This window comes from Macrobrachium rosenbergii, chromosome 44 (assembly GCF_040412425.1).
Source record: "Macrobrachium rosenbergii isolate ZJJX-2024 chromosome 44, ASM4041242v1, whole genome shotgun sequence".
In the NCBI taxonomy this organism is placed as follows: domain Eukaryota; kingdom Metazoa; phylum Arthropoda; class Malacostraca; order Decapoda; family Palaemonidae; genus Macrobrachium; species Macrobrachium rosenbergii.
Genome location: NC_089784.1, coordinates 45,697,000 through 45,710,534, shown reverse-complemented (window position 1 = coordinate 45,710,534; position 13,535 = coordinate 45,697,000). Strand labels below are relative to the sequence as shown.

The 13,535-nt window shown below is 38.4% G+C and overlaps 1 protein-coding gene across 4 annotated transcripts in view; it reads left to right on the top strand.

Moving 5' to 3' along the window:
• tws (protein phosphatase 2 regulatory subunit tws) overlaps nt 1-13,535 on the top strand; it is a 214,005-nt gene that overhangs the window by 73,574 nt on the left and 126,896 nt on the right. The window contains exon 1 of one of the 4 annotated variants that reach the window (XM_067088398.1): nt 11,817-12,002. The exons of 2 other annotated variants lie outside the window; for them this stretch is intronic. In XM_067088398.1, coding sequence (XP_066944499.1) covers nt 11,936-12,002 — 67 coding nt within the window. In that variant the 5' untranslated portion in view covers nt 11,817-11,935. Of the gene's footprint in view, nt 1-11,816; nt 12,003-13,535 lie in introns of those variants that run through there. One more of the 4 variants, XR_010850423.1, reaches the window with a different exon arrangement.

Here is a 13,535-nt window from a genome sequence, read left to right as displayed (position 1 = left end):
GACGTGTAGCGTAGCGAGAGGGCCATTTGATAAGACTAATGTTTCGAAGACGTCAAAGTTTCGAGATCTCAGTGAGTGGACTGTGTTCGTCGAGAACTATTGTACTCGTTAAAATGTCCCAAAGACTTATTTTCCCTATGGAACGAATTTTGGTCTTGGTAAAGTGGAAAATTTTTCTCCATCAGACATGACAGTTATATCAAATACTACTGATTAGTAACTCCTGATACTGCGGATGAGCAATGCCCAGTACTATTATCAATTCACAGAACCCATGCATCTGATATCTAACCCTGTCTCCTACGACGCTCCTGATTGGCTATTTATCAGCCAGTCACAGGGCTGGAAACTGGTCAGTCTCTGCCAGCCGTCACCGAGTGAACGTCTATGCTGCGACCTCTCCTCTTGAGATATGTCTTTCAAAAGTTATAACTTTCATTACACCTCAGTTTTACCCGAAGAAAATTTTTCATCACTAAACATCGTCAAGCCAATGATTTAAGTGTTATAATGATATATGAAGTATGTACTTCAGTAAACTTAATGCTAAAATATGGACAGTGAAATAAACGTGAGGCTATTGTCTGCGCCCATCCGCGCTCATTTTAATATTCTTAATCTTTTGCTTGTTATTTTCATAGTGATAGCCCTACCTATAATTTTTTGGTAGCATTGTCATCCATGACATTTAAGCTACGATATTGTATGAAGCACAAGACGATAAATGACAAATGCACTGCGATGTCATGTAGGGGATGAAAGAATATAATATTAAGCATTGCTTACCCGTAGCATTACCCATGATCATTAATAGTAGTACTGTAGAACTGGGCATTGCACATCCGCGGTGTCAGGAGCTACTAATCTGTAGTATTTCATATAATCAGTAGTATTTGATATAACTGTCATGTCTGATGGAGAAGAATTTTCCACCTTACCCAGGATAAAAGTCGTTCCATGGGGAAAATAATTCTTTGGAACATTTTAAAGAGTACAACAGGATACCTTGCTTCTTAACACACCAATAAAACGCTCTTCCATGTTTTGGTGAATTTATCTACAGGATATTTACGCTCGATAGCCTGATGAGTGTCTGCGTAGTCAATGGTCAGTGCACAGATCATCTGCGAGCTTTGCACGAGAACAGCTGACGAATTGTCGAAGTCACCTGAAACATATCTGGATTCTTCATGTTCATCTTTCACGGTTCCTTTGTTATTGTTGCATTTTGTGATCGGTTTTTCCATTACTGGCGGTAAGTTTCTTTGTTGTAAATGTTTGCATTGACATGTTTATAGAAACATTTTCATAGTTTCTATCCTAGTTATTTAAATATCTTTAGAGTAAAGAAAATTCATTTTCAATCACATTTTAGGGAGAAATCTTCATGATAACATTTATAAACCTAACTTAATACCTATGCATCACTAGAAAAAGATGGCTGTTCATTTAGAATAGATGTTTTATTTTTTAAATGCAGGGACCGTTGGGACAGATAACGCAATGCCCATAACTAGGCCTTATTCAATAGAAACAACGGGGATCTCTATATCCACCTTCGAAAGAATCAGCTTTTATTTCAGTTAGTGAAACTAAAAGCAAGAAGAGGATTCCCAACCTAACGCAGGAAACTAAAAGCAAGAAGAGGATTCCCAAGCTAACGCAGGAAACTAAAAGCAAGAAGAGGATTCCCAAGCTAACGCAGATGGGAAAAAGTCATTTCCTACAATGCAGGGGCGTTAACCCGACGCTTACCCTGGCTAGGGACTGGCATTAAGGTAGAAGGAGAGTTAAGGCAGAGTTGGACATCTTTTGGAACTGCCGCAGGTTGCTATTTCTCGAGGAATCCTTTGGAATGTCTGGGAAAGTGTAAAGACTTATGATTATCCGCATTGAGGAAAGAACAAATGTTTGCTTGATTGATCGACTAAAATTAACTTGACCTTACATTTGCCTGTCTAATGATCATAATAATAACTGATTCCTTATTCCGTCTGCAGTCACTACCGTAATGGTGTAGCGCGTCACATAAGTGCGAGTAATAGTTGTTTTATTTAGACTGTATGAACTTGCGCAGATAGGCAGTAAGGCAACTGGTATCCGTGATCCAAGATACAATCAGTGAGTAGGCTACTTAACATGCGTCTAATATGGCGCTTAATCGTCATCTGTTGTTCAGGTCGTTGTTTTCTACGGCACGCGACTTGAAGTCGGCGTGATGTGCATATCTGCTTTTTGAATGAATCTGTGTGTGTATTCTTGAGATTGTGCGTGCTTTAATATTTGCTAGTTTGTACTGTATATATAGTTACTTGTGCTTCTGTGTACTGTATATGCTTGCTTGTAGGTAGTGCGTTGCCTGAGTTTTCTCTGCTAATTGGGGGTCTGCGTGTATTTTGTGTGGGGATGTTTCGTTGTGTTTACGTATAAGTGGTTACATACGTAAATGTTTTATTGCATTTATGTATGAGTGTTTGTGTTTATTTTTGTGTCTATTCATGCGTTTCTTTCTGAATGCTGCATTGCGGTTGTGTTTACATGCTGGCGTTTCTGAGTATTGCCTAGTGTTTGTGTAAATAAAAAAGAAGTTGCTTTTATATACGCCCCAATGGATTACGTAATTCTGAGTGCGTGCATAAATACGGTGCAGACGGGCAACGCAGCGGTACTGAGCAGAGAAGTTTCCGGTTTAAATGACATAGCCGTAATGAGGGTAAAAGGAAAAGCCCTAACTTATAAACCCACTGTCGGCTAGAAAGTTAACTTCCTACTTGCATAAGACGGGTCAGCATAACACCTTGTTGCGTGTGCGCGTGCTCAGGTAATGTAGGGGCCGAGGGGCTGGGGAGGGGCGGGCGAGAAGCAAAATTATTGTTACTAACCTGTCTTTACTGGTCGATTTTAACCGCGAAATTTGCCGCGTAAATATGGCTCACCGAGGTTGCATTCAAATCTTAATATTTGCTCTCTCTCTCTCTCTCTCTCTCTCTCTCTCTCTCTCTCTCTCTGATTACGTTATCACCATACACATCTCTTCATTAATAAGCTTATGTGAATTCCTAAGAACACCTTGCATGCAACCGAGGCTAAGTTTGCGCGGAGAGTGAGAGGAAAAAAAATATATATATATATATATATATATATATATATATATATATATATATATATATATATATATATATATATATCTGTGTGTGTGTGTTTGTGTGTGTGTGCACTGTATATATGGGTAGATAGATAGATAGAGATAGATATACATGCGTGTGTATGTGTGTGTGTGTGTTATTGTAGCCTAATAACCACGATGCCCTGTTAACTTGTCGATTTCTTCACACTTTTTGAATGCGCTTGTCACAACTAAGCCTAAGATCCAAAAGAAGAAATTCTGAACCCCGTTGGAGGATTCGAACCCGCACCTGTAATATCAGAACAAGGTAATGTTACCACTCTTAGAATTTTTTCATTTGGTCCTTAGGCTTTGTGGTGACGAACGTTTTCAAGAAGTGTGAAGAAAACTGAGGGTTGAGAGGGCATTGCGGCTATTACAATTACTTATGTATCTGGTAGAAAAAGGGACCAGTAGGTTCTCTACAGACACACATACACATCTATATATACAGTATATGTGTATATATATATATATGTATATATATATATATATATATATATATATATATATATATATATATATATATATATATATATATATATATATATATATATATATATATGTGTATGTGTGTATGTATGTATGTATGTATGTATGTATATTTACAATGCCTCTATGTTGACTGAACACTGAAATAAGCCGAACCGTAGTTCCCAATGGCAGCGTTCAAATCGAGATATCTGCAAGTCAGAATTCTGAATAAAGTGAAGGTGAAAAAATGACATTATTTTTGGTTGGAACCATCGACGACAACAGAAACTCGTTATATCTGGATCTCTTTATGATACATTCCCCGTGAGACTTCATACCATTAATGGATTATATATTTCAATCTCTCTCTCTCTCTCTCTCTCTCTCTCTCTCTCTCTCTCTCTCTCTCATTTGTTTTTATTTAGTATATCATATGAATGCATTCTCATGCTTACATGAATACACTCATTAAATACAGGGGATACTTGCGGCTTAGAAATTTAACTTCTGATGAATATATTCGTAAGTTACGTATGTATTTTCGCGCAGAGGTCTGAATAAAAGGATACCTGCATTTGATTTGCAGATGTTTAAACATGAATTGGGAGATTATTAACAACTTAATAATGTCTGTAAGTGTGTTTGTTAAAGTTTGAAGTTATTGACAGATTGTCCGTTAAAATCTCTGTATACATCGTAACCTCCCTGAATATTTACTAACTCGCGAATATTAATTTATCCGCTGATGTTGGTATAAAAATGCAAGATGTTTGACTACAGTATATACACATATATAAACATCCCTGTTTTTGATTATTTGAACGTTATTTGCATGAATATATTATATAGACATATAATGTGTGTAAATGTGGTTATAAGAGCTTTCCCAAGTTTTGAGAATATTTACGCACATATAAATGTCCGGAATGTAAGTTACGTAAACAATATATAAACGTAATTTGCCTTGAAGTATGAATATTAGTGCGGAAGATGTGTGAATATTCACAGGCATACTTTTGTCATTATGTCAGAGTGAACATCAGAGCGTCAATAAGATATTATTCAAGTTCAGCGTCTGCTAATTTCACGGTGGTTGTGTTGTAAGTACTGTAGGCTTTCGGACCGGAACAAAAGGTTGCCATATGTTCATCAAAAGGCGACCGGTCTTGGCAATCCATCCCGAACTTAACGCACACACGGTGTGGAAAAACTCGATCAAACTAGCTGGGAGAGAGAGAGAGAGAGAGAGAGAGAGAGAGAGAGAGAGAGAGAGAGAGAGAGAGAGAGAGAGAGACTTGTGGGAAGACTGTGCTTACTTTGATATTGAGTTTAAAGTGATCAGCTTTTCTTTGATGTTTACAACGAGAATCAGTGTCTATGAGAAGGCAAATGAAAACTGTCGGTTTACCCTTTATCACATCTCAGTTATAATACACACACACACACACACACACACACACACACACACACATATATATATATATATATATATATATATATATATATATATATATATATATATATATATATATATATATATATATATATATATATATATATATATATATATATATATATATATATATATATATATATATATATATATATATATATATATATATATTAATTATATGTCTGTATGTATGTATAAGGAAGCATTTTGTAGATGTAATTAGATATAATTACTGTAAAGTATGAAAAGCAAGTAGGTTTCATGAATTTCGTATGTTGCTATTTAGATTACATGCATGTTTTCATTTTTTAGTAAGTAAATGCGTGCACTGCTTGCTGTTACAATCAAGGAATGGTACTTATGTCAAATATATTTGGCTTCTTGCATGGTCATTCCTTAAGAATGTGATAGTCTTATCTCTTAGAAGTTAACTATTGTCACGATTAAATTATTTTCTTTAAGTACGTTATTATTATTATTATTATTATTATTATTATTATTATTATTATTATTATTATTATTATCTTTGGTATCTGAGTAGCAAATATTGCTCGGGGCCAGAAATAAACAATTCCTAACCGACGATAATGTGGTAGTGGAGTAGATAAGCCACACAGTCATCGACGCGTCGAAGCTAATCAGAATCAAAATAAATCATAAAATCTTGAAGGTGAAAGCCTCTTTTTCAGATGAAATCTGGACTTTTTGGCGGGTATTTTGTCAAATGGAGATGGTTTTGGCAATAAGTCTGTCAGTTATTACTGGTGAAAATGACTGACATTTGTCAAAAGCAATTCTCCTTTTTTTAAAGATGGTGATGCAAATGTTTTTTGAATCTATGAAACTGCGCAACTTTGATTTTTATCGAGGAAAATCTGTTTTCTTTCACCTGTTCAGACATTTCACTGTATGAAATCATCATGTCCTTAGTTCCTCCTTGAATGCATGGCATTTCATGTAAGCAACATAATAGCGTGTCTGGACGGCTAGTCCTGACCATAGGGATGTTATATACCTTCCCGAAAACAGATGCCTTCATTGCTCATACTGAATCGTACATGGTGCCACTGTAAAGAAAGACTGGCCTAAGGATGAAGGATGGATAATCTAATTGTGGAGAGTATTACCCGTGGACTAACGTGTCCTACACAGAAAAATATGAGTGCACATAGCGTTCTATTGTAAAGAGATATATTTATTCATGTAGATTTGCTGTTTTCATAGGTTCTCCTCGTCCATCTATTCAGTTTTTTCGACATAGGGTCATTTTGTTCTGTGAATGGGATCTTTACAAGTTGTTGGTTTCTCTGAAATGGATATGTGAATTTTTGTATTTTGAATGAGGGTAACTGTATTTATACAAGACTGTTGACAGGGGAATGATACCTTTCTTGGGACGCAGAAGGAGGAACTGAGTTATAGAGCAGTAAAGACACTAATGCCTGCTGTAATAGCCAGTTCAAGGAAAACAGACCAAATTGCAAATCCCACAGAAATACTGATTCGAAATACTAGTTTATGCATTAACCAAACCTGTATTGATGTTATTAGACCTCCTGGTTTCTAGGGGTTGATTTGCTTTCATTTCCTTACACCATACTACTTAGACTTGCTTTTACAGTACTTCCCTGCCGAAAAGTGCGACGTTACAACAGTTTCCCCCGTTTTTCTCGTCTGTCTGTCGCTATGATTGTCACGCTTACGAGTTCACGAAACCCCTAAACGGTTCAAGATATTATGGTCAGTCTTTGTTTAAAGGTAGACCATCATGCATAGATGTGCTTCAAAGAAAATCGTTCATCTGTTTCATCTACCAGTCAGTGAGCACTTAGCTGCTTTGTTTGATTTTGTAAAGACTTTGCCCAGAGGTAAAGTTATGGGTCAGAATTCTATAAGTTTTTTGCATAATTTAAAGATAAAGTTATGAGTCAAAATTTTATAGGTTTTTTGCACAACTTAACATTGGCAATACATTACCACAAGAGAGAGAGAGAGAGAGAGAGAGAGAGACTTCATCTTGACACGCATACTCTACTAATGAAGTTTTTTCAGATAACACTGAGTTTAGTGACGCCTTCATACTAAAAATAGCTCCCTCCAGGGAACATTCGAGTTTCTAAACAAATGTTGTCTGGAGAAAATTGTTTGAGTTATCATCCATGTTGATGCTCTTAAAGAAATGGACGTTGGCCTGGTGTCGGTAGGGACCTCTGTTGCTTTAGAAATGCTTTCAAAATGCTTGTTATCAAGTAAGGGGTATTTGCTTTTTGGTGTATCGCTTTCCTAGAAATTTTATGGATGATGAAGTCAGCTTCCTGTTACTTGGAATTCCATCCTGGGAGGACCTGATTCGCATCTGGCTTGCTTAATCTAATTTCGCTCTCTGGAGATCACACAGAAGCCCGTGACAGACAGACACCGGCCATCATGAAAGAGGCTGAGCTCAGAGATGCGTCTTTTCATCGAGAGTCTCTGCAGATGTGCTTGACTGGCGGGGTATTTAAACCTCCTTCAACTGTAAACAAACACTGATAATTGTATACCTCTATTCTTGCACATTTTCTCTCAACATTTCTAAGATGACGTTCGTATTTAAATTCAAATTCCCTGTTCTTGTCTTTGTTCCGTTCTCTTTGGCCTCGCTCTTGCCTTTTTGCCACCATCACATTGAATTCAGTTTCGAGTTATTTAATGTAACGTTTATGGTTCACCCAGCTGAGATAACTGTAGTGCTCAGAGGTCAAAGGTCGATTTTCGATAACGAAAGAGATTTGTGACAACTTTTCTTACACCTCTTTTTACTCGAATTGGATCACACTACCAAAGTACTTGTCCTCGGTTTCCATTTGTAGAGTGATCGCAAGTATGTTTATGAGAGCGGAGTTTATGAGGCAGATTCTGAATTGGTTGGTAGTCATGAATGTCTGATTGCATTTGAATCTGTAGTGCATGCGAGTATTCCTATTATTTATATAGATGCCACAAAACGGCTTAGTGTTTATATATATATATATATATATATATATATATATATATATATATATATATATATATATATATATATATATATATATGTGTGTGTGTGTGTGTGTGTGTGTGTGTGTGTGTGTGTGTGTGTGTGTGTGTGTGAGAGAGAGAGAGAGAGACTTGGGTTTTAGGTGAACGTTACAGCGAACTAAATGAACGTTGTTGTGGCATTTCGGGATGGATTTTGTAAGCTAATTAGAGATAAAAAATGAGTAATTATTAGAAAGCATGTATTTTAATGTCCATAAGGCTGGCACTGTTTAGTCATCTGAAATTATTGGTATAGTCAGTAGTAGTAGTAGTAGTAGTAAATGGGTCTCCCCCGAGTCAGCTCGCCTTCATTCCTCTTCTGTCTTGCTCAGCTGTAAAGGTGCAGCGATGTAGTCATCCGAAGCAGTCCTGGTGATTTTTGGCCGTTGCTGTAACGGCATTATTTAATGAGCTTTTAAGAACAATCGTCGTCGTTCTGTATGTATGTATGTATAGAACGTTCCCAGCTCCTCCGGAAGCACTGCATCAATTTCAACCAGTTTCAGGAGAAAGCGTCCTTGGGTAAAGAGAAATCAAAATCGTCGAGGGAAATCAAAATTGTTCAAATGGGGGCATAGGCCCCCTTTCATGAGAAGATAAGAAAATAGTGAAAATCAGGTGCAGTCATTTAAAAATGTTCTTCTCTGTTACTAACACATCGGAACTGGCAAAAATTGCGTGAAAACTTCATGTGGTGTACATTTAAGTTTGTTCAAACCATGACCCCTGGGTTAGGATGAGGCCACGCTAAGGGTCCTATGTTTTACATACAGAAAAATGCTTTGAAAAACCTTTTCAAGAACAAAAGGGCTATAGTTTGTTAAATTAGTAGGTAATCATCCTCACGTAGTGTAGATTCAATTTGTTGTAACCATGGCTTCCATAGAGGTCAAAAGTTTTACATAATATTGTACAGTGAAGCATGTTGATCATATACCGAAAAGTCAGGTAGTTGGCTCAGGTAAGCAGTCTGTTCCATTGGCCTCTTGCTATTTACAGTAGTATCAGGGTAGGCATTCTAATTAATACTCTTGTAAATGTGTGTGTGTGTGTGTGTGAGAGAGAGAGAGAGATAACCCGTGAGCTAAAAAAGGAATGTATAGGACGGAAGGAAGGACGCAAAGAGACATAAATAGAAATTAAGGGAAGTTAGTTTTCAGATGACAAGTTTGGGAAGTTTAGGAGTCGAGAGGAAATGACGGTAAAAGGAGGAAGGAAGGAGAGAGCTTGTTCTTTCCACGGCTCCTCGAGTTCATCAGGAAATGTCCACATTCATGAAAGCCTCAGCTGCGCTGAAGGGAACCTTTGTGACCACCGGAAGATTTCTGTGTTTGCAAGATTATTTTCTTCTTATGCACGAAAGTACAAATGGTATACCTCAGTGAAGACTCAGCGCTCTCTCGTCTGTGCGCGTGAGTGTGCCCAGGTGTAATTTTTGTGCGCTCATTTGGCAGTGCTGAATCTTTTCTTGCATTTTTACGAAACATTCTTAATTTTGATGGTTTGCCCTTGTAGATCAGTATTTGCATACCAGATTTCTAGTTCGCCTTCTTGTTCATATACACACACCTTTGTGTGTACCGATTGCAAGAGGCTCTCTGCAATTAATGAACACACAACAAATGGTTTTAATAGTTTATACAACATGGTAGAGACAACATATCTCCCTCGAATTATTATTATTAATAATAACAATAATACTTAATGTTAGTGAAAATTATCGAAAAGTCCAAATAATACATTATAAGATATACATTAGTTTGGACTTTAACTTCATTTCCAAGAGTCTTACTTATTCTTTTGCAATATTCTAATTCTAGAAATAACCAAATTATAGAATACTCTTCCTTGGAATGCAGCTAAATCATTCGAAGTTCGAAAGTTCAAACAAGTTGCAAATCCGATTTATTGATCAGGTTCACCTGAGTCTCTTTTCGCAGTTCCAGTCGTTTTTTCCATTTGTTGTTCTGCCATTTCCCTTATACAGTTTACTGTTGACTTTTGTTTCTTTTTCCGTATGGGACTGAAGAGTATCTTTCACTTTGCCTGCCTCACCCTTGTGGAATGAGGACTATTTAATGAGGCCCTCCTGTTTTGATGTTATACATTTAGACAGAGCAGCGAATACGCAACTCACATCAGTGTTTGTTCTCTCTTCTTGTGACAACAAGGTATCTAATTCACTGCAGGTCGACTTAGGCATCCAGGATTCTACAGACATCCAGTTTTGAGCTTAACGCACTAACACTGAGCTAGGCTAGACTAGGAGACCACTCATAGTTGGGGGTTAGAGAGAGAGAGAGGGAAAGCAAACTTGGTTAGAGATGAACCATGGTGGTCTTGTTGTGAGTGAAGGAGAGAGAGAGAGAGAGAGAGAGAGAGAGAGAGAGAGAGAGAGAGAGAGAGAGAGAGAGAAAGTAAACTTGGTCAGAGATGGACCATGGTGGTCTTGTTGTGAGTGAAGAAGAGAGAGAGAGAGAGAGAGAGAGAGAGAGAGAAGCAAACCATGCTAGAGATAAGCCACGGCGGTCTGGCTATGAGTGGAGAGAGAGAGAAAGAGAGAGAGATTCCTATGAATTTCTTATGAATAGTTTCGTCTCTGTTGTGTGAAGATTGCCTCGTTGATGACTTTTCTTTTTGTCGGAGCAATGAACACTTTGTCTCTGCACTCTAGCTGTAATAAAAAATAGTCTTACAATAACTAGGTGAAGGATTCACTCCAGCAGAGGCTTACTGATGTTCTTGTTGTTAAACTTAGATTAAAGCCAGCTTTATGGTGGCACGGGCTCTTGCTCTAGGCAGCCGTAATAAAGACCTACTGTATTCTAGAAAAGGTGCTCGTTCGTCCGTCTTCGTTTTAGTTGGAGAATCGAACACGAGTCGTCCATTTGTGAGCTAAACCCGCTACCAGTAAGCAACGAGGCCGGGAAGAGAGAGAGAGAGAGAGAGAGAGAGAGAGAGAGAGAGAGAGAGAGAGAGAGAGAGAGAGAGAGAGAGAGAAACTTTAGCTAGAGATCACTCATGTCTGTTGGGTTGTGGGTGGAGAGAGAGAGAGAGAGAGAGAGAGAGAGAGAGAGAGAGAGAGAGAGAGAGAGAGAGAGAGTTATAAATGCCAGAGACGTAGGGGCCAGAGTGACTCCGGCTTACGACTTGGCCCGTGTTTATTTATAATAATCTTAAGGGATGATATACTACTTCCACTGGAGTGTGCATGCCATTTGAGCTACTACAGTATAACTGAGAGTAGACTTTTGGCTAACGAATAACAGTTATTTTATTGGTACAGGATCACCTGTTCTGTCTGTTTTCATTTGATTAATTTGTGTAGATTAATTTTCCATTATATCAAGTCGTCAGTACGCTAGTAGTTTGTTTGCCTATCTTTTTTTACTACGCTTTCCTTTGTGAAAATTTGGTCAATTATCGTAGGGAGATGAAATAGCGATTTTATTTTACCTTTTATTCTTTTGGTAACGGACGTGTGTCTACTATATACATGGAATTCGACGTATGTCGGAAGAACGGTAAAACGTGACGTTTAGCGTACCAGCTTTCTCGAGAAAAATAGTAATTTGTAACTCCTATCTATTTCCTGTAGCAACCTGAAGTCCTTCACCCTTTTTTTCGCCATCGAATTTACGTCTTAAAGTCTAGATGTCGTAACAGAAGTAGCGGTGTCTGTAGCTTAACGGCTGGCCGACAGTCCCCTTGCGTCTTCTGTGGTGTTAAAAAGGATTTTTCTCTCTCCCTCTCTCTCATCTGTTTGCCACCCAGATTTGATAACTATGGTTGCCCAGGTGTTGAAAATGGAAGACCCGGAATCCGACGACGGTACAGAAGAAACTGAAGATGGTAAGATTTGATCTCAGTTGTTATTACTAAATGGTAGATTTTCCTGTCTTCGCCGTTGAATATCCTAAAAACGGCGCATTTCTTCCATTCGGTTTGACACCATATGTTCTTGACATTTAATTTTAGAAACCTTCCACCCCCTTTTTCCTCTCTTGTCTGTTGTGAAATATGCAGTGGAAGGGAAGACGTGTTTTTGCACTGTCAAGATCTAGGTCATTTCATCGGTACATGGCACCTGAGTGCTTATGGTTATGGTGCTATTGTAGCCGTTGTTTTCATCAGAATGTTCGCGAACAAATAAGGAAACACTGTCATCGCGGTGACTGTCCTGTAATGAGTATTAATATTGATGAAGGGATAATGTTCTCTATGCCAGATGTTTTGATATTCCCAAGTTAGTATCTCATGAATAGGTAGGTGTACTGTATTTCTCAATCGCAGTGTGCGAGTCTGAACATTCCCTGTGGATAGTTAAGCTAATAGCGTCCTAGTTGCACAAGGAAATGATGGTGTTTGTGTTTTTACTGTATTTTATGCGCGTAAAACATTTGTGTGTGAGACAGAGACAGAGAGAGAGAGTTTATGTTTACGGCCGTGTGTAGAATCATTGGATTGTAAGAAATGCGTTCCTGGGCAGAGCTTCAAGCGTTGGCGGTTTGGGATGGCGGCAACGATGGTGGTGGCTGGTGAAAGTGCTTGTTGGTGTTGGCGGGTTATGGGACATGGATGGGGTGCGTTGGGAGAGAGTGGGAAGGAAAAGGCAAAGGAATATATAGCTGCCGGTCTTTTGGTAAGCTTGTATGCTGCCGTAAAGTCGTGTCTATTGTAATCTGCCTCTTCCCCTTCCCTCTGCCAACACGAAGATGACAGTGTTTACTTGCTCTTTAGTAAGCGCACGTCTGGCAAAGCCGTATGTCACAGTTTTATAGCTAAGGAGCGAGAGATTCATGGGGTTTGGTTTGAGCACGGGTTTGAGAATCATCCACCTCTCTCTCCCTGCCATTCCTACCTATCCCTCACCCCCCCTTCATTCCCCGGTGGCCCTTCATAAGGTTTTGGTGTCCTCTGCTTTATATTTACCCCATTTGTCATTCCTCTTTTAACCATGATCACTCAGATTTCGCATTCAATTAGCTAAGGCCATTATCATCATCATCATCATTGTCTTTGGACTTCACGTGACTTGAAAAACCTCCAGCTAATGTTGGAGGCTAATACCTCGAGCGAGACACAACCCCAACGGTTCTTTTCGCAGGCAAACATGCTGGGCATTCTCTTCGTTGTTTGACGACGCGTCTCTGCCGAGAATCACGCGATAATAGATATTTATGTCACTATTAAAGAAACGGATAAGAGTTCGTGCAGTACAACACATTGTCGGAGCCTGAGATTTCTCATATCTGGGTAGTGATAAGCACTTAAGAAGAAACTGACGTCAAGAGGGAGGCTTAATTTCTTACTCAAATACTTACGGCTTAAAAAAAAAAAAAAAAAAAGTTAGCAGCAGAGTTTAATCACTATATTTTTTAAGTT